This window comes from Nyctereutes procyonoides, unplaced genomic scaffold (assembly GCF_905146905.1).
Source record: "Nyctereutes procyonoides isolate TBG_1078 unplaced genomic scaffold, NYPRO_anot_genome, whole genome shotgun sequence".
NCBI lineage: Eukaryota > Metazoa > Chordata > Mammalia > Carnivora > Canidae > Nyctereutes > Nyctereutes procyonoides.
This window is the reverse complement of record NW_026575133.1, coordinates 44,700,148-44,726,020: the sequence shown is the minus strand read 5'-3', so window position 1 is coordinate 44,726,020 and position 25,873 is coordinate 44,700,148. Positions and strand designations below refer to the sequence as shown.

The 25,873-nt window shown below is 40.3% G+C and overlaps 1 protein-coding gene across 5 annotated transcripts; it reads right to left on the bottom strand.

The window, feature by feature from the left end:
* Window positions 1-1,929: 1,929 nt before the first annotated feature.
* On the bottom strand, window positions 1,930-22,933 carry SLC19A3 (solute carrier family 19 member 3). Of its 5 annotated transcripts, XM_055346227.1 has the most exons (8): window positions 22,502-22,933; window positions 22,108-22,237; window positions 21,075-21,141; window positions 10,509-10,660; window positions 7,506-8,331; window positions 5,513-5,705; window positions 3,928-4,069; window positions 1,930-3,146 (listed from the first exon to the last, which is right to left on the bottom strand). In XM_055346227.1, exons 4-8 carry the CDS (start codon window positions 10,656-10,658, stop codon window positions 2,970-2,972), a joined length of 1,488 nt encoding a protein of 495 aa, XP_055202202.1. In that variant the 5' UTR covers window positions 10,659-10,660; window positions 21,075-21,141; window positions 22,108-22,237; window positions 22,502-22,933; the 3' UTR covers window positions 1,930-2,969. The 5 variants fall into 5 exon arrangements, with proteins under 5 accessions (XP_055202202.1, XP_055202203.1, XP_055202200.1 ...); XM_055346228.1 differs by lacking the exon at window positions 22,108-22,237; XM_055346225.1 differs by lacking the exon at window positions 22,502-22,933 and having other exon boundaries at window positions 22,108-22,341.
* Between the last annotated feature and the right edge of the window lie 2,940 nt (window positions 22,934-25,873).

Genomic DNA, 25,873 nt, shown 5'->3' with positions numbered 1-25,873 from the left:
TCTGGATTTCCTGTTCACATTCTTTGCCCATTTTTCTATCAGGTAACTGATCTTTTTCTTATCAGTTGGTAATGGTTCTTTATAAACTAGGGAAAGCAGATTTGGAATTTTTTTAAAGATTTTATTTATTTATTCATGAGAGAGAGAGAGAGAGAGAGAGGCAGAGACACAGGCAGAGGGAGAAGCTAAACCACTGAGCCATCCGGGCTGCCCAGAAGATTTGAAATGTTGCAATATTTATTCCAGTTTATTGTGTCTTTTGCATTTGTTTGCAGTGGTTTTTCTTCCACACGTGTTTAGTTTTATGCTATTTTTTATTTTTATTTTATTTTATTTTTAAATTTTTTTTATTTTACTTATGATAGTCACACACACACACAGAGAGAGAGAGAGAGAGAGAGAGAGAGAGTCAGAGACACAGGCAGAGGGAGAAGCAGGCTTCATGCACCGGGAGCCCGACGTGGGACTCGATCCCGGGTCTGCAGGATCGCGCCCTGGGCCAAAGGCAGGCGCTAAACCGCTGCGCCACCCAGGGATCCCAGTTTTATGCTATTTTTTAAATGATTTCAAGGTTTTATACTACTTTAGAAAGGTTTAAGATTATAAAATAATGTTTACATTTTTCTTAGTGTTTTTGTGGTTTCACTTTTTTGTATCTGTGCATTGATACATCTGTATTACATATAGATGAAGTTATTCTATCACTTGTGGGTGCAACTTTGTTTCCCTTTGAAAAAAAATGTTCTAATTTATTAAATGTTCTTTTTCTTCCTTTTGTATGAGATGCTATCTTTATCATAGTCTAAAATCCCATTAGGAACTAAGGATTAATTCAGAACTTTCTACTCTGTTCCAGTGGACTGTCTCTTCGTGTTGCTGTTTCTGTAGTTGAGAGTTTATTTATTTAAAGATTTATTTATTTGCATATGAGATTGACACACACACACACACAGAGAAAGAGAGAGGGGGAGAGAGAGAGAGAGAGAGAGAGAGAGAGAGAGAGAGAGAGGCAGAGACACAGGCAGAGGGAGAAGCAGGTTCTATGATGGGAGCCTGATATGGGACTTGATCCCAGGACTCCAGGATCATGCCCTGGGCCAAAGGCAGGTGCTAAACCACTGAGCCACCCAGGGATCCCATGTAGTTGAGAGTTCAAATAGGATTTTTTTCTCTGCAAATTATTTAATTTCATTTTCCAACTGGACAAAGCATTTTCTTGGTTCTTCTTTGTTTACTTTCCAAATTAAATTTAGAATCACCCTTACTAATTCTGAATAAAAATGCATTTTTTTTTCTTCTAGGATGGGATTTAACTTATAAATTTATTTAGAAAACATGATGTCTTTATGTATTTTTTTTCTTCCTGAGAACAAGATAGGCTTTTCCATATGTTTAGGTGTTATTTTGCAATCTACAGAAGTGTTTGCAGGTATAGTCATAGATGCCTTACACATTTATTAAATAGATTACATGTAATTATTTTGTATTCTTTTTGTCCTATCATAAATTGGATCTTTTACTCCTATGCATCTTCTAAATGGTTGTTGTATCATGAGTAAAGCTGATTTCTATATACTTTCTGCACTGCAATCTTAGTTTTTAGTTGAGTCTCCAGGGTGAATACTTGTGGTCTCTAGAATAATGATAGTTTTGCCTCCTCTTTTACAATTTTTAATTTCTCTCTCTCTCTCTCTCTCTCTCTCTCTCTCTCTCTCTCTCTCTCCTTGTCTAATTGTGTTGGCTTATACCTCTAGTACAATAAATTAAATAAGGAGAATAATAGTGATTATCTTTTCCTTGGTTTTGATATAAGTAGTAATGTCACTAGTTTTCCCTACTTAGTAGGTGTTGGCTTTGGAGCTGAGTTTTATTTTCAGTCCAGCGATCGAATTTTAGAATTTGGAGAAAAGTATATGTGAAACACAAATCTTGAACCGGCATTCTTTATTTCCATGGCAGTGTCTTCTACTGAAGTTTCAAAGGACATACAAGCACAGATGATTCTTAGCACAATTCATCAAGAATTTAGAAAGACAATTTAATATTTTTGCACACAGTATTTTATGTAGGACAATCTCTGCCACTTAAAAATTAAATGTCCCCCTCGCTGCTGGCCCCATCATTATTTTTTTCTTTATTTACAAATATTTTCAGAAATTCCTGGAAATTTCTACTTACATTTTTCTGTTTTAGACAGAGATCAAACTGACATATCATGACCTATCTGGAGTCATGGTAGGGAGAAAGCTCACTTCCTCTCCTAGGCCACCAGGAATTGACTTGAATGTCATTCTGTGGACACACAGGAATGTCTGGGGCTATTCCTGAGATAGAATTTCAACAACACTCAGAATAACACAAAGCAAAAAGTAATCATGACAAAATCAAATGGTGATATTATCAAATAGTAGTTTGTGAACAATGCCATGTTATCAGGATTGAAGAGGGGTCCTTAGACCTCTCTTAGAAACTGGACCAGACCTGGAGATTCTCTCAGAGAACTGAAAGTATATAGAAATATACTTAATAAAAGAAGGAAAATAACTATGTGACAAAAAATGTCCCATCTTGTCTGTTTTGGTAAAATAAAACAAATATTTAAACCTAGCAAAGGGGTTGGTCCAGTTAGTATTTCTGTTTATGAATGGAGAACTTCAACTCCAGGATGACTGGTGTTTTCTCATAGTTTATTTCCATGCCATTTGTAAGTCCTAGTGAGTAATCAAAACCAGAATTTCTCAGTTCTTGCTACTCACTGGGGTCCCCAACACAAGCTATTTGATCGAGATGATGGGCCTTGTTGACTGCATACAGATGGACACATAGTAGCCGGTCTAAAACTGAGGTTTTGTTGTGGTTTTGAAAAGGTTCGTTGAAAACCAGACTTAGGAAGTGTACCAATTTGTGGAACTCAGTAACTTTGTGACCAGGAGGATCCTTGCCCAGCGGATGCAGTGGCTGCCATAAGGTTAGAGCTTTGTTCCTGTAATGACATTCCTTAGCCCCTCTGGGTGGGGCTCATCTGGATTCTGACTTGTAGCTGGTCTCTGTGCTTGCTTTTGGCATTTGGTTGAATAGATGATGTACATGCTTCTCGTTAGAAAAATGCCAGCAATAACTGCAAAATAACTCCCATAAACTAAAAACTAGAGAAAAACACATAGAGGTAATTAGACACACATAAAATATGACTATGTCACTGATAATACACAGTGATGATAATGATTTGCTTGGATTATGGGATAACTAAGACCCAGGATATGCACAATACTTTCTTCTTCTATCTTAGAAGAATCAGCTATAAAAATGTAAGAAATTCAGTAACTAAGAATGTGGGCTCTGGAGCCAAGGTTGCTTGGGTTCACACCCCAGCTAACACCAACAATAGTGAAAAAACACTAAATTCCACTGATCCATGTGTTTATGTCTACAGGATAGTGAATGAATTTAGTGAATGCTAGGAATGAATTTTAGATAATGAGGTTACTTCTTACATAACTATCCCCTGCTTTCCCAGATCCATATGTAAAATGTGAAATGGGGCTATTTCAAGGTCCTCAGTAGAGTAGGGAAAAGGAGTTGAGCTCTGCAGTCATGTACCACTTCTAGTCAAATCTCCTAAACCTTGGAACGAATATGATGGCAGGAGGAAGAGCAGACATAGAGGGGACACAATGGCCAGAGTGGCATCTGATGACATGTTAGTAGCCACCGGCAAATGTTACCGAGTATGGTTATTGCTGAAAACCTACTTGGTGTGTTACAATATGATAAGGAAGGAATTGGTTATTTAAAATTTTTGCTAAACTAAGCAATTCAAGAAATTAAATACTGCTTGTGGTGAGGTTGAAAAAATCTTTCAGATTACCTAGTTATTCCACATTCCCCCAACTACCTGAGTAGGAAAACAACAAGATTACATCTTACCTGAATGCTGATTGGCAGGTTGAGTCCTTTCTGATCTACTACGATCACTGTCATAATGGTCTGGATCACCAGGGCCATGAAGGTGTTCATTCCAAACACCAAGGCATAGCGTTCCACACTCAGATTAACCGCGATCTGAAATCTATCATTAAATGTTGAATTACATTCTTTAACAAAATACACATGGGATCCTTACCCTTAAAAGACAGAAAATAAAGAAATGGAGATCAAAGCAGTGTCTTGCTATCAGCCCTTTTTGTCTAAATCTCTTCCAGTTTAGACAAACAGGCAGAACAAAGAAAGGGAATTAAAAAAATACAATACAGTTGAAGGCTGAATTAAAACACCAGTTAAAGGAAATATGGCACAATTTCTCCTCTTCAATTTAATGCTTCCAAAAATTGAACCTAAATGTTCTGAGTCTTCATAACCGAATATTTGATGGTTTCTGATTATAGATACTCTTTCACAGTGAATTTTTATTAAAATGCAAGCAATGTCCAATTCGTGGAATCATTTGGAGAGTTATTCTTTTTACTGTCAATTGTATCAACAGTTTCAAATTTTGGTGGGCGAGTTATTTATTTTTAGGAAGATCCAGATCATGATTGGTTGTATAACTGAGTGAATCTATAAATAATTTATTCTAATAATTATATAGGTTTTGACACCTTATAACTAATGAATGACTGGCAAATGTATGTTATCTAGAGCTGTTCTGTGGAACAAGGGTAAAAGGCTTTTGGTTCTGAAGATTCTTAAAACGAGAAGAAGTAATGTAATCCTACCTTAAAAATGTCCTTGAATTAAAAAGAAGAAACTTAAGAGACATGAGTTTGATTTGTTAAACTGACATATTTCCACTAAAAAAAAAGTAAACAACCTTATTCTCTTTCATGATCTTTTCCCAAGCTGCTCATATTTCTGTGGTTTGTCGATTCCTTATCAAACATTTTTCACACATTAAGCCTGAGAACTTAATAAAGCTTCTGGCTCTACTTCTTTCATGTGATTTGAAATTCAAATATTTCTTATCTCTTTTGATTAATATCAAAGCACATTTCCTGTAGTCAGCCTTCTCTGCACTTCTATATGAAACAAAACATTTTTCATTGTTAAAAACTGATTTCTGAGCTAGTTTCTTGTAATCGTTGCATCCACTTTTCTCAATATCCAAGTTTTTATAACCTGCTGAGTATGTTTTGCTTCACACAAATGTATATGTCTGGAATTACACAAACAACTAAATGAAATTAGTGATGAAACCTAAACTTAATCATTCAGAAGCAGATTGCACCCTGCCTTGTTAAGGCAAAAAACTTGAAATAAAAATCACAACCTGACAGTGTATCTTTGCTTTTGGTTCATGAACCCATAGAACTTTTTTTTTCTTTGATGACTTATCTCAGCAACATTCAGAGGGCAAATAGTTAAAAGAAAACATGGCTTCATTGTGCCCAATTTGATATGTGGCCAACATTTAATATTGCTATTGATTAAAATACTTCTGAAGTTCTGCAAATGCTACAGAAGAGAGAACATGGTGTGGGTTTAGGAGTGGAGAGAAATGATTGGTAATACTTACACTGCTATGGTTATAAGAAGCATATAGCTGGACTTGAATATCAAGTAGCCAGCATAGCATGCCCAGATGTCAGTTGTGTAATGCATGAGAAACAGAGAGCCTGCATTGATGATGGAGAAGATCGCTAGAGCCAGCTCTCCCAGAAGATCCCAGTTGACTTTCACATAGCCCACTGCAAAGGCAGTCACGGCCCCTGAGAAAGAAACATTAAGGGAGATCCAACACATTGACTGTGCACATGGGATATGCCACCGTACTCTATTTACTCTTATTTATTTATTTATATTTATTTATTTATTACCGTGCTCTCTTTAAAAAGTCAAGTCTTAGGCAAATGTACATGATGAATGTATGGATCTCACAAAAATAGCATGTGGATTTATCTTTTTCTCAACCATGTCTTCTGTTGGCTTCTCTCTTTACCTCCTCCTCTTTCAATCAGGTAGTTGCCACGCTTTTAATTAATATCCATTACATACCATGCACTGTACCATGTGGAGAGGCCCGAAAGTTCTTTACCACAGCAGCGTGGGGAGAAACGATCCATAAACCCAGTCACTTGCTACAACATGTGAGGAGCAGGAATAGAGAAGAGTGAAAGGGCTGCTCTGATAGTATACCTGGCCTGTCCATACTTGCCTTTCTCATTGGTTGTTTATCGTAGTTTTTTTTCAATGGGTAACAGATATGTTGCCCTGGATAGAAAATTTTAGTCTTTATTAGTAATCTTAAACTTCTGGTGTCCATCTCATTGTCTTTGAGATCTAACCCATTTACTTGAGGTTTTCAGTGAACTCAATATTGACTTACAGAGTTTAAGAGACTGAATAATTGGCAGTCATTAGGGTTAGCATTTATAGTTCTTTTTAGCAAAATAAAAGGTACTTATGTTTCAAGTTACTGATGTTTGATGAACTTTTCCATGTGTGATCCAGGAAAGAACCAATGCTACAAAGGAAATACCATTCTTTCACCCCACCCTCCCAGAATTTGGAATGTAGAAGAAATAATTTCAGTGAACCAAGTCCAGAGCAGTCCTGGTGTGCAGGAGTAAAGGTGAAGCCTCCAAAAGAGAGACAATAAGAGAATGGACACCACTTGAGTTTTCTGAATTTTTTTTTTTTTTGTAAACGAGGGTGTGGAAATCTCCTACTTCCTAGAAAATATCTTTAAAGTCTCAGTTGAATTTAAGTTTCCACTTACCAGGATATAAATATTTATTGTAGAATAAACTTCAAAGGCAGATTTCCTTCTGGTATTAGAATCCTGACTCTTGCATACATTCCACATCTCACTTAAATCTCTTAAGAAAGCTATATTTAGAACTTTTTAAAAAGATTTTATTTATTTATTCATGAGAGAGAGAGAGGAGAGAGAGAGAGAGAGAGGTAGAGACACAGGCAGGGGGAGAAGCAGGCTCCAAGCAGGGAGCGTGATGTGGGACTCGATCCCAGGACTCCAGGATCATGCCCTGGGCTGAAAGCAGGGGCTAAACCACTGAGCCACCCAGGGATCCCCCCATTTTTAGAACTTTTTGGTGTGGAACCTAAGATTGCTAATGGTCGGCACTAGTTAAATCAAATCTTCTAGTGGTAATCTGGAAGGCTTGAGGGTTCAATCTATTTTACTAAAATAATGAAACTCCTTACTTATATATAAGGTGAGTATTTTTCTTTGTATATAAAAAAAAACAACCTGAAAGAAGAAGGGGTATTATTAACCCCTTTCTTAATGATGAATTGGAATCTTAGGAGTTTACCTAAAATTTAATCATTTGGTGCTTAATCCAGAGCTCTTGAGTTACTTGCCATAACTCTACCACATTACATACAAATGTCATGGTCCTCTTTTTCTTTCTTTCAGTGCCTTCCATTAAAAACAAAGGTTAATATGCCTTCTGACAGAATTAGCTTACCACCATGGAGTTTAGCAACAAAGACAAAAACGTAATGGGGGTAGCCCATCAAGGGAAGATAAATCAATGTTTGCTTACCTCCAAAGGTTGCAATAGCTTCTACTGCCCCATTATAGATGAAAGAACTCTGGGATGGTGCCTTGTAATCCCACAGGATTTGAACATAGTTCAAAATTTGGTTAAAACCTGCTGTAGAGAAGGCCCACCAGAGGGACCAGTAAAAAAGACGCTTTGAGGAGTAGCATTCCTTCAAATCTTGGAACCACTGCACAAAAACACTTAAAACCAAATTTTTAGGCATTGGGCTATTCACCGGAGCACCATCCAGTTTCCCTGAAATGGTAGGTATTTCTGAAGTGGGTATCTCTTCGCCATCTTGTGTGGTAACTTTGGAAGGTTCATCTGACACTGTATTTTTGTTTGATGGCTTCTGTACCTCTTTGTTGGATTTTGCATGAAAAAACATGCTCTTCTTAGGCATTGGTAGGAAAAGTGAAAAAAGAAAGGCCACACAGACAGAGGCCAAGGATATGACATTGAGATAAAAGTACGATACGTTGGCCAAGGACACCAGGAGCTGGGCCAGCACGGAGGCCACTGTGTAGGCCACCAGTGTGATGCTCCTGCAGTAGCCACTCACTTTCTGGTAGTGCTCTGGGCTGACCACGCTGTAAATGTAGGCATAGTAGGCCACCTCGGTGGCAGTCACCATCCCATAGAAGAACTCTACAACCTGCATGGTCTTCACTCCCTGGCCAAACAAGAGCAGCAGCCAGGTGATGATGAAGCTGATCCCTTGCAGGATGATGACTGGCTTGTAGCGGACATAGTCAGTGAGGATGAACACGGGGAGCAGCAGCACCAGATAAGAGTATGTCCAAATTGGTAAGATCTCGTTTGTGATCTGTGAGGTTGAAAAATGGATCATGTGACCATGAAGCACCAGGAGGTGAAAGAGATACCTTTTTATGTAGTACATTACTAAGGTGTAGGTGGCTTGCCCAATATCAAACTCTGCATCCAATTGGATAGGATATTCTTCATATTATGGAAAAGCACAAGTGAAAACTGATTTTCTTTCTTTCTTTCTTTCTTTCTTTCTTTCTTTCTTTCTTTCTTTCTTTCTTTCTTTCTTTCTTTCTTTCTTTCTTCTTTCTTTCTTTTGGTTATTTATTTATTTATTTGAGACAGCACACAGAGGGAGAGGGAGAGGAAGAAGCATACTCCCTGCTGAGCAGAGAGCCCAACACGGCACTCGATCCCAGGACCCCGAGATCATGACCTGGGTTGAAGGCAGACACTCAACTGACTGAGCCATCCAGGGGCCCCCAAAAAATGGATTTTCAAGGAAAAAAGAGGTCCTCCCCCTTCTTCAAAATAAAACCAATTTATAAATTTATGTGCATCCCAATAGAAGAATATATTTGCTTAATGTGCAATCTGAACTCTCTTAAAGTTAAATAGTATGTACATTTGAGTTAAAGTAGTTAAAAATTATTCAACAGACACTCCTGGGGTTTTTAGTCTCTTAAAAAAATACCATTCCTCTTTTGTTCAAAGATTTTAACATTAGACAAAGGGGCTACAATGTTAGAAGACTCCAGCAAACTTTATGTTTATTTGATCCATCACCATGTCAGAAATGTCCACAGTCTAATGAACACATGTGAGGACAGAAAAGAATAAATAACCTTGCAAAATTGCAAAGTGGGAACAAGTCATGCATTGCATTATCTTCCTGGCCAAATCTCCCAAAGCTTTTCCCCTCCCAATTCTACTGGTTAACCTCTGCTTACTCAATTCTGTCCTCATTTGATGTGGGTATCTCATGGCTATCATCAGAAATGCAAGGAACCGCAGTGATCATTCCTAGGAAGGAAGGACCGAAGGGGTTGATCTCTGGGGCAGGATGGGTGTGGCGGCAGCACTGTCACACCACACCTGCATTTGTTCTGTTCTGTGCCACTGCTGTAGACAGCAGAGTGATTGCAAAGGCTAGTGGGACTGAGTGGCGCCTCTGGGCATAGGTATGCAAACTGGTCTATAGTGGTCACAGAAGCAGACCCCAGTCGGTTCACTGGCTGATTTAGGACCTGTATTTGTCCTTTGTTTTGTCTCGATTGTGATAGGCTTCCATCTGGAAAAAAATTGGAAACAGAGTTGTCGCAAAGTGATTTTACATCACCACACAACCCGCTTGCTTTTCTGTCCGTAGCACCTCATCACCAAATTAACTAGCATCGGTTAGCCTTCTAGGTGAAGGCACACACTCTGTAGTGTCTTCGTGGCTATGGCTGGAGATTATAAAACCAGAGCAGGGTAATTCTTCAGGTGGGCGAGTGCCTTTTCTCGTTGCACTTATTATTAAAAAAGGAGGTGAATCTTTTAAGACAATTTGGCCTTCAGGGGAAGATAGAGCTGAGAGATAAAGCTGTTAAGTCTCACTGGCTGGTAAACAGTTTTTCACAACTGAATAAGTGTTCTAAAAAAATGATATGGTTCTTTATAGATCCCGCTTATACCTCAGCCATCTAAAAGTTTATTAGGACTAGATCCTGTGCCTGGCAGAGATTTTACATTAGGATAACGTTAGTATAACAGCATCGATGGAGCCCTGAAAATTACCTTGTGTTAGACTAATGGTAGAGCTCCATAAAAGTTAAAATATGTATTGGACTTCAATATGCTGAGGTTTCCCATTTTTAATTTTTTTAAATTTTTATTTATTTATGATAGTCACAGAGAGAGAGAGAGGCAGAGACACAGGCAGAGGGAGAAGCAGGCTCCATGCACCGGGAGCCCGATGTGGGATTCGATCCCGGGTCTCCAGGATCGCGCCCTGGGCCAAAGGCAGGCGCCAAACCGCTGCGCCACCCAGGGATCCCGAGGTTTCCCATTTTTACAAGTGTGAGGAGGGAAGACTAGTTTGAATCATTGTATTAAATGACAAATACTATGAAAATGGATCACCAAGGTTAGTGCGTTAATATCTCAAGTTTGATGAAGCCCTAACCCCACATCTTGTTCAAATCCTGTAAAGTTAAACCATGTTAAGATATGTATGTATGTATATTAATTTACCTCTGAGCTGGTCAGGTTTTTATCTGGTCCAGATAAATACGGGATAAGGAAGGGTTCTGAGGGTCTCATCATGGAGAAAAATCCAAATAAGCACAGGATCACAGTAGGATAAATCCAGGAATGACTTGACGAAGTTTTGAAACAATCCATGGCTGATCAAATGGAAACAGAGTCAAAATTAGCTGACATTTAATTACTTTTGGCATCTTGGATATAACGAGAAACATGTTTCTAAATGTTTTGTGGAAGGATAAAGTTTCCTCTGTCTGCAGCTGAAATGGGAAGGTGAATGATTCATAAGTGTTTTCACATATTCCTTAGGTGCGCCGGTCAAACCCTCCTTAGTCAACAGGCTTCTTACTCATTATTGCTGGGACAGGTTACGCCCCCTTAGTGCTCTCCAGCATAAACATGGTAATGAGTAGTTCCTGATAAATGGTAAACATGGGTTAATTAATGCTTGAAAGGAAGTACAACACTGGCTGGTGCATTACTGGTGTACATGTGGTAGGTGACATACTTCTAGGAGGTCAAATCCAACTTCACAAGATTTAGTGGCTCAAGTTACTATTTTTTTAAATATTTTATTTATTCATGACAGACACAGAGAGAGAGGCAGAGACACAGGCAGAGGGAGAAGTAGGCTCCATGCAGAGAGCCTGATGTGGGACTCGATCCCAGGACTCCAGGATCACGCCCTGAGCTGAAGGCAGACATTCAACCGCTGAGCCACCCATGCATCCCTCAAATTACTATTAATTCATCTGCCATAGTATTTTGTATTGTGACCCTGAAATCTTTAACACACTGAATGGCCTGTTTATTTACACATTTATCTCCCCATTAGACCATCCCTTACTTTTGTGGTTGCTTGACACATAGTACACATCCAACATACTTTTGTTAGGTGCCTCCAATCTGAGAATTTATAATTTCTCAGTTAAAAAAAATTAAGCCAGATGAAGAATCGACTGGCCATTTTTTCCTATTTCCCCTCTGTTCGAGACTGATGCTTAGTCTGTGTTGGGAACGAAAGGCACCAGTTTGTAGGTTGCTACCCTGCTCTTCATTAAGATTGGGCCCATTTCTTCCATTGGTCTGCAACTTCACACCACTCAGTGGGGGCAGGGAGCTGATGAATAATAGTTCATGCTTTGTTTCGAAGCCACAAGTGTAATTGCTTGAAATTCAAACTTCAGACAAGAAGTCCAATGGTGAATCTGCCACAGGAAAATCCCCTCCGATTCCTTCATATTGGGGATCCAGTCTACTTACAAAGTGTCCACATTTTTGGAAGCCTTGGATGGGGAAACTAACTTGCTGTATGATGCTTTTCTGTATATTATCTAGTTTATTAACTCCTAATAATAACTGTAAAAATATATACCACTTTCCCAAATTCCCAGGTGAGCAAATGGGACATCCAAGGTGTCCTACAACTGGCTTCAAACCACCTGGTCAAGATCTGAATCCACATATCTCTGACATCCATCTGGATCCCTTTCCCTGCTCCACTCTGCCTCATTCTGGTAGCCCTAATGACAACCTTTCCTCGTAGTGAGGGAAGAAAGTATTTTCATGAACACATTCATCCTAAAGATTATGACTAACTACATAGAGCCAATTATAGTTTGAAAGTGGACCCAAGAGAGGGAAAGTGATGCTCACTCCAGCAGAGCAAGTCACTGGGTGCAATTCCAGGTATCCAGGCAGACGAACTTTGCTAGGGGCTAGGGAGGTGGGTAGGTCTTGCAGAAGGAAGAGGATGAAGGTCAAACTTCACCGCTGAGAGCTAGTAAAGATTTGTTTGCATTTCCAGAGTGTACTGCTGGCTGCATCAGAAGGCCAGGGAGGCCCTTAACTCTACAAATGCCTTGCAGTTCAGTTGTGCATCTGTAAAAGGGGGTAATGATGTTAACTGTGTAGGCTTTCTGTGAGTACCGAGTGCCTTGACTGATACCTGGAAAGGACCTGGTGCCATTTTGGGCATAGCACCACTGCTCAAACACATGGCACTTCTCTTCCCTTTCCTCTCTTCATGTTGGAGGATCCACAGTGATTCTGGCTTAATGAGGAGAAAATGAAAGAATGTGTCTGGCCTTAGCTGCAAACAACCGGGAAATTGATCTGGGGGGCTCACACCTGTATCCTAGGATATACTGGGCTTCCTTTCCTCACTCCTTTTCTAGCCTCCTCCCCACAGAAACAAACACATGCTCCAAAGCTAGGTTTTCTGCTAGAGGAAATAAGAGAAGACATCTAACCCAACATTAGCAGGAATCCTTTAGTCCAGACAACAGCAGGAGCAACCAGACCCTTTCTGAGGCCATGTCTTGCTTGGTGTCTCTTCTTCCTCCTGCAGGGCTCCAGCCCTTGTCACTGCCTGCTGGGAGACTTCTACACTGGCAAATATTTGGCTGTTCTTTCACCTGCCCCGACCCGAGGTCTCCTAGGCATCTAGCACTTGCCTCATCTCCTAATCCTTCCTTACTCCGGCCCCTTAACAAAGACTGTGTGGACTTGACTTATGTATCAGATCCCCTGGGAACTTGGAGAAATATGGGCTCCCCGACTCCATCCCTAACGTGTGGTTCAGTAGGTATGGGGGCCAGGGAATCTGCATTCATGCAGAGTGTGATTCTGATACATGATGCCCAAGGACCACTTGTCCCTCTCTGACCCTCTGGCAAACTGGCTCCATGCCATGGCCTTGGATCTTAACAGGGTGGAGAGGGAAGTGGATGGAAATTGTCCAGGGAGCTTTTGCAAAATTACACGTAGACATGTGACCTTGAAATTCTTTTCTGGTTCTCTAGGCCCTGAAGAGTCCAGGCCAGGTGATGGAAAGATCCTCAGGTGACTCTGATGTTTTGGGTAGACGTCTCACACCATCAGCCCCAACCCACTAACCTCTTCATGTGCACACATCACTCCCTGTCTGTGACCCATTCTGGCCCAGTTAGCTGAAAACCTTTTCCTGTAGGTGTCCTGGAGTGTCTGTGTCTAGCACTGAATAAATACCACGGGTCTGGCTTTAGTTACATGGCACACAGGTATCTGAAATTCTCCAGCTCAGCGTGGCCTTTCACCCACTCTCTGAAGGCAGTGATTTTTTTTCTTACTTGTGAAAGATCCTGCCAACTCACACAGATAAAATGAGAGCAACCTATCAGCTATTGTCGGCTTGGCTCCTGCCTTACACCAAGTACTGCATTAGTTACTGTATAACATTATTGTCTCTGATCCTTAGAACAATCCTAATTATATATATTTACCTATAATTATATATCTTATAGAATATATACAGATACTATTATTCAAATAATTAAAATTATTAAATATGGTTCTATTAAATAAATATGAATAGAATTATATGATATAATAATATATTTATCATATTTAATATTACATATACTTGACCTTTGACCAACAGGTGTGAATTGCATGGGTCCACTTATAGGTGAATTTTTTCTGGATAAATACAGTACAGTACTATAAATCTGTTTTCTCTTCCTTATGATTTTCTTCTCTAGCTTACTTTATTGGAAGAATACAATATATAATGCATGTAACATATGAAATATGTGTTAATTGTTATCAGTAGGCTTCTGGTCAACAGTAGGCTATTAGTAGTTAAGTTTTGGGGGAGCCAAAAGACAAATGTGGATTTTCAACCATGCAGGAGTTGTCATCACTAATCTCTATGTTGTTCAAGGATCGATGGTAATTACATATTTTTTATATGTATCTAAAATGTCCCCAATTTCTCAGACATGGGAACGGAGCCTCCTCAAAGCTCATGGACACTCAGCTAAGCAAGGTTAAGATTGAGGTCAGGGTCAGGTCTGTTGGCGCCAGGTTTATGCCTTCCCTCTTCGCGGATGAATAGATGGGTCCGACTTCTCTGGCACCATTCCCACCTCCTGGACATTTTCCTCACCAGCCATCCCCATAGGCACCGTCAGCATGGCCTCTAGGTTTCCAACCCAACAATCCCTGCCCAAATAATTCTCTCCCTACTAAAGAAACCTCTGGCTAATGGGGTCATAAAGCTTGGAAGCATTGATCAACACTTTTTATTTTTATCTTATTGAGGAGATGCTACTCTTATCTGTCACATGACAATAATGATGATAATCAAGTTACACAATCCATAATTTCTACATTTGAAAAATTATTTTTTTCCTTGACAGTTTTGTGAGGTAGGTAGATAGAGAAGATGGTATTTCCTCATTTTTTGGATGAGGAAATTGAGGGCCACAGGCAGTATTATGTGTGCAGGCTTTCACCCGGATTTGAACTCAGTTTTTCCAATTCCAAGTTCAGTGATTTTTCCTCTGTGTTGAGAGTGCCTGGTCAGACCCTCAAGCATCCAATTCCCCTTTATTTTAGAATAATGTTTTTCAGATTGTGAGTGTCAAAAAAATTTAGTGGGTTGCAAACAGGATTTTTTTTAAATGTCCTGTTTGCAGATAAAATATATTAAGAATCAAAATGCACTGCAGAATCAGGCTATGTTTTTTTCTGAGCTTTGTTTTGGATTATCAATATAGAAATATACAAAAATGGTCACATCATAAATTATGTCTTTCTCTGGGACACAGTCATGGAGTTAGAAATTGCAGAGGAAAGTGGTGCCTGGATGGCTTAGTCGGTTAAGTGTCCAAATCCTGATTTCAGCTTAGGTCATGATCTCAGGGTTGTGAGATTGAGCCCTGCATCTGCATCTGCACTGGCTGTGGAGCCTGCTTAAGACTCTTTCTCTCCCTCTCCCCCCATTGACACACACTCTCTTTCTAGCTCTCTAAGAAAAAAAAAAAGAAAAAAGAAGTTGCAGAGGAAAATATAGGATTGAATATTTACTCATGTCTCTCCTAAGCACACCTGTTAGGGTCATCATAGGATACCCGTTCCGTCTGGGAGGGCCTCCAGCCTTCATGGCAAAGCACCATTCTAGAAAAGACTGTCCTTTTGCTACTTTTCCATTTATTATTATTTTTGACCTTGTAATATTATCCTCATCCTAGAAAGTACTCTAAACCTTCCCTCACTTCATTGACTCTAACTCAAGGACCTGAATTGGATGGATTTTCTGACTTGACACTTCTGAAAGTTAGATATTGATCTTTCCCCCCTTTCTGTGCTTTCCAAAGAAGACAATCCTCTTAAAAAGTTGCTCCTGTAGTAGTAATTCTCACCTATTACTCGTATGCTCCATTACATGGAGCACATGTTCTTGTGCACCATTTTTAAAAAGGCACAAGAACATTATATGGGCATTTGGTCAAAAGAAAATACAATAAAAGAATGTTCTCCGAACAAAAGTCAGCTTATTGTGCTATCATGACTTGAACTCTACAGTGAAAATGCCAGAAACAACCAGAAAGCTGAATGAATCAGCTGCTCCTTCTGGAGGAGACTTGGAGCAGTAACTAGATTTACCACAGAGCTTACCTCAGTGGGTCGGCTGGGTGGTGTAGGAGAGCTCTTAGAGGGGAGAGCTGTAGCCAACAAGAGCAGGTGGAGGAAAAGAACGCTGAGCATTAGCTTTTGCTTTACTCTCAAGCAACAGTGGCCCCAGGCAGGGTGTAGTCTCCCTGCTTGGCTTGCCCAGTGTACTAGAGAGCACCTACTTCTGACCCAGTTACACCACCTGCACACATGCAGCGCATATGGCCCCAGTAATAAATGGCCACGTGCACTGCTGGCCTCCCCATATGACCTTGCATAAGCTCTGGGGAACACAAACACCTTTGCACTGGGAAGTGACCCATCTAAATTACTTGGGAAATGATGTGTTCCGTTCTCTTTTTGATGGCTAAGAAAATAATGGTGATTTTTCATTAAAATTCATCAGGGACCCTTTAGCAAGTCTCTGGTCGCTTCTCTCAATCCCTACCTGCAGTCTATTTCTGGAAGGCCACTTATTTTTAGTGCCGCTTCCCTTTCTCTGGTTAGTGTATCTAAACCAACTTTGTTTTAAGACACTCATAGACTCATCTCCATCTCCTAAAAAATGTAAGGTTTACTTGTGTTTCAGCTATGACTGGGGTGGGCTGGGGTGGCTTCTCATTGTTTTTGTTTTTATCTTCCTTGGAACAAATTCTTATCATGCATTTCTAGTCTCTTGCTATCAGAGTTCAAGTTTTCATCTCCTCTTTCACTCCAATTCTTAGCATATTATTGACTTTTTCCCATTTTTATCATTCTTTAACTACATCTTTAAATCTTTCCAACTGGCTTCAGGTCAATGTCTTTTCCATATGATTCTGCATAGCTTTAATAATCATCACAAGTATTCTTTGATTTATAATAGTGTCCCTGAAATGCCTAGTTTTCTTATATTGGCTGCAGGAGAAATTCATTTATCATCATAATTATTGATGGTATAGGGAAAAGGAAACTTTATTTTTATTGTTACCAGGATCCCCATTTGGACTGAGTTGCAAGGTAAACCTAGAACCTACATTTCCTGGTTGCTGAAGTCTACAGCCATCCCCTTGGCTGTATTTCCTTCAGTTAACTAACTTAGAGACTCATTGTGTGAACTAAACCTTTTCCATATTTGTGCACATAAATATTTTCTCATGCATTGCTCATCTATGCCCTGAAGAACCAGACTGGGCACGTGCCAATGTGGACCTTATCTAACTCACAAGCACTGACAGTGTCCTATTTCCTAAACAATAGGTTATACATATGCACTGGTAAGTTGTGGTCACATATATTTCTAAGTATATATTTACATTGGCAAATTGTAAATATAATTGTAAATGTAATAGGCAATGATAATAAATAATAAACAATAATACAAAGCAAGAACTGTAGAAACTGGTATAAGTTGGTGGGCCTTCTCTCTCCTTGAGGCCTGAGTAGACTTCTCTAGCTAGGGGGACCTTTGGGGACCAAATTCTTCCACACACTCTGAGAAGATGGGATTCTCCTCCAACAGTGGAAGCCTTTAGAGCTGTGGGTTCCCTGATGCAGGGGACAAGATGACGTAGTCAAAGCAAAGACCTTTCCCAAACCTGGTTTTCCAAAGGTTCCAGTGAGCCTAAAGTATCAGGACCTAGTCAGTGGAAAGGAATCATTTTATCAACTCCTTTTCCATGTTTGTTTAGAAGACACTGCCAGAAGTAATTGAGGTGCTAATAAATCTGGAGAAAATTATCCGGAATCTCCAGTCTCCACCCAATTCCTGTCCAATCCTCCCTCCTAAACATTCCAGTCATCTCAGAGAGGGTGCCTGACCAGGCAAACCACATCTGAGAATGGGCTGGTCTCATTTTCACATTATTCTCCAGAATCTTTACTTCAGTCAGAACATCAATTTCAAATAACAGAGCATCAGGTTGGTAAATTAAAATAATCATGAATCTCAAAATGCCAAAGGACTTGGACAGCTGGTCAAAAGATACAACATTTGCAATGGGTTTTCTCCCCAAGGTCCAAGGCCCCTTTAAAAACAGAGTGATGGCCAGCATTTGTTCCATTTTCCCAAAACTCACCTTTCAGGTTTTTCAACACTGCTGGAGCCAAGCCCCTCACCAGACAGAAGCAAACCCAAAGTCTGATGACTGAAAACTGAAATATATGCTTGTCACGGACAGCAAAGTATAACAGCTAGTTATGCCTTTCAAACTACTTACTGCTCACGTAGAAGAGACTAGAACTTTGAGTGAAACATCCAAATAAAGCGAGGAGCTGCAGTATGCGTAAGTCAAGCTACGCTGATGCTGGAGGGAGGCACATTCCAGGGAATTGCTTACTTATCAATCCTCTATTGCAAAATCAGGATCAGAGGATGGTTTCACCAATTTCTAGAGAGCTATTGTATTTTAGCCCTCATCTTATTTAAAGGGCATTTCCCTGACCTCTACTTCACTCTATACACAAAAACTACTTTGACATAATCAACTCTACGAACCATAAAAGTATCGTCTAGAAGAAAACAGGTCACTATGAACATAGGCATTGAAAACTCTGTCACTGAACTGATAAAAAGGACTCAAAAGAAAATAAATCAATAAATTGGATTTTATCAAAAAACTGTTATCTGCTTATCAAGAGATACCATTAGGAAAATGGAAAGGAAAACCACAAGAACACTCTACAACCCCTAGAATGCCTAAGCACAAAAAAACCTAGCAAACCAAATGTTGGGAACGATTTAGAATTTGTACGCACTGCTTGTGGGAAAGTAAAATGATACCAACAACACTTTGGAAAACCATTTGGCACTCTGGTCAAGAAAATTCATAAACTCACCATGGTGAAAAAAAAACAGGAAGCAACTGAAATGTCCATTAAGAAGTGAATGAATAAACAATATCATATATTTAAGTAATGAATACTGATTTTTATCAGCAATAAAAAGGAATGCACTATTGCAAAACTTGGGTGAATATTTAAAGAGTGATGCTCTGCCAAAGACTCCAGACGCAAAACTGTGATTCCATTAATGTATGTAAAGTCCTAAAACCAGCAGAACTACTCTGCTGTGATGGAAACTGGATAAGAGTTTGCCCAGGTAGGAGACAGGGGAGGAACCGACTGTAGTAGGGCACGAGAGAACTTTCTGGAATGATGGAATATCCTATATCTTGATGAGACATAGATACATGGGTGTGCACCTTTATAAATGCTCAAACGTAAAATCCATACTTCATATTCTATGTAAATTCTACTTCAAGCAAAACAAAAACAAAAACAAACCCCATTCTATTCCACCTCCCCATCCCCTACTGCTTAAAAGCATTTCACTGTGTGGGACTCTATGCAGCCCTGGACTTTTCTTACTGTTGGAAGCACTAAGGGTTTTCCAAATTCTACATGGCACGATGTGAAATCAGAACAGCATCTCTCTAACTGGGTCTGTCCTAGAAGATTTAGAACAGAAACTGTGCCCACAAATCAAAGCTAGGACAAACTAACAAACTTGGGAAGTCTGGCCACATGTAACATTCTTCGCAATAATACAGAGAGAATCAGAGTTACCTGCGCCTTTCGTGTTCTGAGTTTATTTCTCTCTAGAACTGAGTCCAGTTTCCTGCCTTCAGATCCAACTCCTGCTCCTTCCTGATGTCCCCTGCTGGGAGTCCCTGTCACAATACCCCTCCCTCTCCTTGGAGTCTGGAGTCCTTCAGAACTGAGCTGTCAAGAGCAATGGCTTTATACACTAAAGCCCACCCCCTTCTGAGGGCTTGCAACACCTCTTCCGCAGCCTCCCTCTTCTGGAATCTCATTAGAAAAAAAAAAATAGAGAAACAGATCTTTGTGAAAGAAACACAGACGGAGGTAAACATACCAAAAACATTTTTTTCCTGAATGTTAGAATTAAAATAATCTAGTTTTTTCTCAAAGTTTGTATTAAGGGACTTAGAATCTCAGAAAACTGGAAAGTAGTCCTATTACCTACCAACCACTCATAAGCCCCCTCTCCACAAAACAAAACAAAACAAAACAAAAACAAAACACAAACAACAACAATAACAACAAACCATGACAAAAGCAAACACTAGAGAACCTTTGCTGAAACTTCAAAAAGTTTGAATTAGGTCTACATATTCAACACGCTGGCCAGAATAGTTCTCCTTTTGGTCAAAACCACCACAAGAGTAGATACAAGATCTTTAAAACACTTCAGATTCCATTTTGTCATCTATGGCATCATTCTTTTTGGCTGGTGTGAAACATTTGCTGATCAATTAATCACCTTTTCTAGGCTGTTTCTTCTCTGTATGTCTTTGATTAGATCGATCTAGCCTCAGGTGTGGCTCAAGGAATAAAACCAGTAGACAGCTTATAGGGAAAGTCAACTGACCAAGTCTAGCCACTGAAATGTCATTCATGTAGGTAACTAGTCCAATGCAAGGGGTGTGTGGACTAAGGCAGGAAAACATTTGTGCTTCAGGGAAAAAAAACCTGCATTCTTTGAGCTATTTTACAACTATATAAATTGTAGTGACCAATGGCAATGTGAAAGAATTCTTGTCTACAGACATGCAAAGGAATTCTATCCAATGAGGGGGCATCCCTGTGCCCCCACCCCCACAGAAGACCAGTTTTACCTCTATTTCAATATTCCTGATCTATAAATATACCCATTCTTTGGGTTCTCCTTTGACCAGGTTGTAATGGCCTTACCAGTTTCCTCATTGATGAGTTAACAAGCCCTCTAACACATGATCATATTTATATCTGTGTGTCCATCATCACTTTATCTTTTCCCCAAAATCATCCTTTAATACTTGTTATCATTTGTCATGTCTCTAGCCTAGCCAAATGGCTTCCAATTTATTCCTCTGAACTTAAATGACTTGTCAATAGTTGTTAATGACTGAATATGCTATTTAAAATTTTGACATCTTACTGCAGACTCTCCCAGCTTTAGGCTCCCCCCACCCCCGCCTCTCTTCAGGTTTGAGTGTGTGGTGTCCAGTGTGGCTTGGTGGAAAGAATGAAACTTTGGAGTTGGAAGCTTCAATTCCTTCTAGTCCTACCCCGATTGCAGCAAGTAGCTAACCTCCTGAATTTGGCTCATAAAATGTGGATAACCGTACCCACCTCACAAAGTTGTCTCAGGAACTGCTCAATAGTAGTTGCTCAATAAAGCTTCTTTCCCATCCGTGTCCTGCAAGCACATGTAGTAAATTCAACCAGAATGAATACAGCTGGGCACTCATAGTTCAGAGAGGGTCACTTCAGAAAAAGCACACGGTAAATAATTTCATCTAAATTCATGTGACTATTTATCTTTGAATTACAATTACCATTACCCAACTTTGAGAAACCACTGATGATCTCTGACCAATAATGACTGAGCAAACCTCGTATTTTTGACCATTTCTGCCCCTTCTAAGGTAGTATGAAGAAAAGCATATTCGAAAGTTAGTTATGTTTGGGTCTATTTAGAATATGTACCTTCATAAAAACACAGCTTTTTGCCTTAGGAGATACAAATGTGTTCCATCCAGTCTTGGTAGTGGCAAAACAGCTCAGTACGAGTATTTGTAGAAAATATTTTCTTCGCCCTTTACAAAGTTTAAGCACTCCACATCCTCACATGTTTTGCACATTGACAGCAGCAGCAGTGATTTGCCAAATAACTGTTCTACGTGTTATTTGATGAATTAGGTTTCCTCTCCAGAAATATCACTGTAAGGTACGGCTGTGTTTTCCTTTATTTTTATTTATTTTTATTTTTTTGTGTTTTCCTTTAATCCCAATTAAGGGAGGCCTCAGTCTCCCAGGCCTTTTCACTTCAAAGTCCCTTCTCTTTTTCCCCACGGGGGCCCTTCTTCCTTCCATTCTTGTTTTTGTTTGTTTGTTTTTATTGAAGTTCGATTTGCCAACATATAACACCCAGTGCTCATCCCACCCAGTGCCCTCCTCAGTGCTGTCACCAAGTTACACCCCCCCACCTCCCCTTCCACAACCCTTTGTGTTTCCCAGAGTTAGGAGTCTCTCACGGTTTGTCTCCTTCTCTAATTTCCCCCCACTCAGTTCCTCTCCCTTCCCTTATAATCCTTTTCACTATTTCTTATATTCCCGGTATGAGTGTAACCGTATGATGATTGTCCTTCTCCCATGGACTTACTTCTTGGATTGGGATTTAGAACCCGGGCCCAAGCTTCTTTTCAGTTGTGATCTGTACACTTGGGCGTCACCAAGGGGGATGCTGGCCCTTTACCAGAGTCGTGGTCTCATTTACTCGGCTTTGCAGATGGCTGAGAGCAAGAGTCTCCCCAGTTTAGGGGGGCGAGCCTCACCCCGGCAGGCGGGAGAGCGCAGGGGCCGCAGCGCCAGGCCGCCCGCCCCGGGGCGCGCGATGGAATCCAGGCGGGTCCCGACCCGCCCGCTGCCGCGCAGAGCGCGCCCCGCCCGCGCAGCCCAACCGGGAGACGGGGGAGGGCGGGGAGGAGGGGTGGGGTGGGGGTGGGGTGGGGGTCGGGGTGTTCCTGTCGGACCTCGCCCCCCGCAGCTAGTCTTACCTAGAGGAGGGGGTATCTGCTCGCCGGGTCGCTCACCGGGGAGAACAGGTGCAGCCCGCCACTGAAGGTAGCCGCGCGCACCTGGCCCCGAGGCCCCGCCCCACCGATTTGCATATGCTAATCACCGGCCTCCCGAACCTTTAGCACCTTTAACACAACCAGGTCCGTGGGCCGACCGGGTAAGGTACCCTGTGTACCGCACCCGAAAGGAGCAACCAAAAGTAATAACCTGATATCTCAATGTGATGAAGCAGGATGGACCGAATATAGTGTGCATCTATCTATGAATATGTCCTTGCCCATAAGTCCATTTCCTTTTCCCAAAAACTTGCGAGAGAGGTACAGTCAAAAAGCCCATTTTGCACTGAAGAAGGTGGGTCAGAAGTAAACGAAGTATGGTTTTTGTTGGGGCATCCTGGCTCCAGAGTTAATGTGCACAGTCACTGTGATTTTATTTTATTTTATTTTATTTTATTTTATTTTATTTTATTTTATTTTATTTTATTTTATTTTATTTTATTTATTTATTTTATTTATTTTATTTTATTTTGTTTTACTTTATTTTATTTTATTTCATTTCATTTCATTTTTTTATAAATTTATTTTTTATTGGTGTTCAATTTGCCAACATATAGAATAACATTTTCATTTCATTTCATTTCATTTCATTCTATTTTATTTTTAAGGTTGTGAGGTGGCGTGGTTTTCTTGCGCTTTGAGAATTTTCCAACACAAATAGTTCCAATATTAAATAGTTTTTGTTAAGCGGAGGTTGTTAAACAAAAAAGCGTTATTAAGTTCTCGTGGATTAAAATGGAAAAAAAAAAACCCACCAAAATCCAATCTTTTTTTGGTTATCTGTTGGTAGAAATGGAAAACCCTCCCCAAAGATAAATACTGTTTGGTTTCTAAGGACTATGACTGGAACTGAGACTGATTCAAAGCTCCCCCACTGTGTTTTGGATTACTGTCCCGTTGGCTTGGGTTTTCTATTTTCACCTTCCTGTGATTTGCAGAAAATCAATTTAGAAATTACTAAGCTACTCACTGGGTGGGAGGACCCTGCTCATTGTGCAAGAGTGCCTTTGTACATTGACTGTCGGGTCCTCCCAGAGAACACCAGAATTTCTTAAAGGCCCAGGGTGTCACAATTTCCTGCATAACCTCTTGCCAAGAGAGGACCTCATTTTGGACCTTGAGTTTACGTCTGCGTTTCTTTGATAGCCCTTGGCCATAGTCTAAGTCAGAGAGAGATGATGAGGAATTCATTCATTGGAAGGAATGTAAATACATTGCTGATTAGGTGGTGAGGTCTGGATTTAGTTGTGTATTATTAGCCAGTGGTGGGAGGGGTATGGATGAGGTTATAGATGATAAGAGATTGGCCATGTTGATTATTGTTGGCTTGGGTGATGGTTCTTAGGAATTTATTGTACTATATTATCCACTTCCGTTTATATTTGGCATGTTCCATAATAAAAAAAAGTTTGCAAAATTATTTATTTATTAAGAAGCTATTCAGGGGTGCCTCAGTCAGTTAAACATCTGGCTTCAGCTGAGATCATGATCTCAGGGTCCTGGGATTGAGCTCCATGTCAAGCTCCCTGCTCAGAGGAGAGTCTGCTTGTCCCTCTCCCTCTGCTTCCCTCCCCTGCTCATAGTCTCTCCCTTTTCTTAAATAAATAAATAAATAAATAAATAAATAAATAAATAAATAAATCCTTCTTAAAAAAGGAAGCTATTTATTGAGTGTGTGTGTATATATATATATATATATATATATATATATATATATATATATTTGAGTGTATATTATGTTCTAGGCACTTGAGATACTGCCAGCAAACAAGAGAGTGAATGAGAAATCTTTGCTTTGTGGAATGCACATTTCAGTTTTGTGTGGGGTGAGGCAGAGGGGCACACCATGCAGTAAACATGATAAATTCCTGAATTTTATGGTATGTTAGAAAGTGTTAGGTGTTGGAAAATTAAAAAAAAATAGAGGAGAGATTAGATGAGGACACAGGATGATGGAGGAGAGGGCTAAGGTCTGAGCACTGGGGTGTCCATGTCAGGCAAGGCCACATACAGGATGTGAGGGGGTCCCCAGGAGGAGGATGAAAAGCTGAGCGATGAAAGTTTACTACGGAGGGAGGGTGCTCAGTTGTGTCAAATGCCACTTGGAGCCAGGGAAAAACCCCATGGAAAGTGTCAACCATTCACTTGGTTTTTTTACCCCGCGAATGAATTAAGAGACTCTTATGTTGGTGTTCACCCAAAGTGGCTGCAGGGATATACACACAGATCTACTTGAATCGGTGACACAGGAGGTGGAGAAAGTGTGACCACAGAAACCTGATATAGGGTCCTATTTTGTAATGGACTTTCTCTCTAGACATCAATTCCTTGAAGGCAAAGACTTGTTTTTCTTCAGACCTGTGGCAAGATACCTGGCCTAACGGCAGCACTTACACATGTGCTGAATGAATGAATGAGTAAAATGTACGCAGAGCAGTGGGGTGAAGCACGCCCTGCCATGTGGGGCTGTCCAACACGTACACCCAGAACTCGGTTGCAGACAGATAGCAGGAAGCAGCTGCAGGAGAGCACAGGAATTTCCCTCAATGACACTGATGGCCAAAATTTCAGGTTCTACCCCCCCCCCCCTAGATTTCTCTCTTTATTGTAAAACCCATTATAGGACAGTGTAGGACCAGTCATCCACTAATTGAAACCTATCCCAAGTCTTTAAATATTACCCTTTGTCTTCTGCTCCATTGGCCTCAGTCATGGGACCGTACGCATCTTATGGAAAGAGACACATTAGAATAATGCGAATAATTTTTTTTTATTAAGGAAGAGTTGCTTTTTTGTTTGTTTGTTTGTTTGTTTGTTTGTTTGTTTTTACAGAGTCATAGAAATGGGAAGAAGTTAGGGAGTGTACAATAGAAGATTTCATCATAAGTAATTTTTTAAAAATATTTTATTTATTCATTCTTGAGAGACAGAGAGAGAGAGAGAAAGAGAGAGAGGCAGAGACACAGGCAAAGGGAGAAGCATCTCCTGGGACTCCATCCCAGGACCCCAGGATCACACCCTGGGCTAAAGGTGGCACTAAACCACTGAGCCACCCGGGCTACCCCATAAGTAATTTTTTTTAAGAAAATGAAATATTAACCCTCATGATTGTACTTTATCAAGCTTATAATGTAAAAAGATGTGAGACCAGGGTGACCGCCTTCCCACTCTCTAAGGCTGATGCTGTACCGTGGTGGTTTATCTTTCCTCCAAACGGAGACAAGATTTCAAAGATGACCGAGAAGAGTTACCTGCTTGACCTTACCTTCTGGAAAATATAGAGAGAGGAAACTG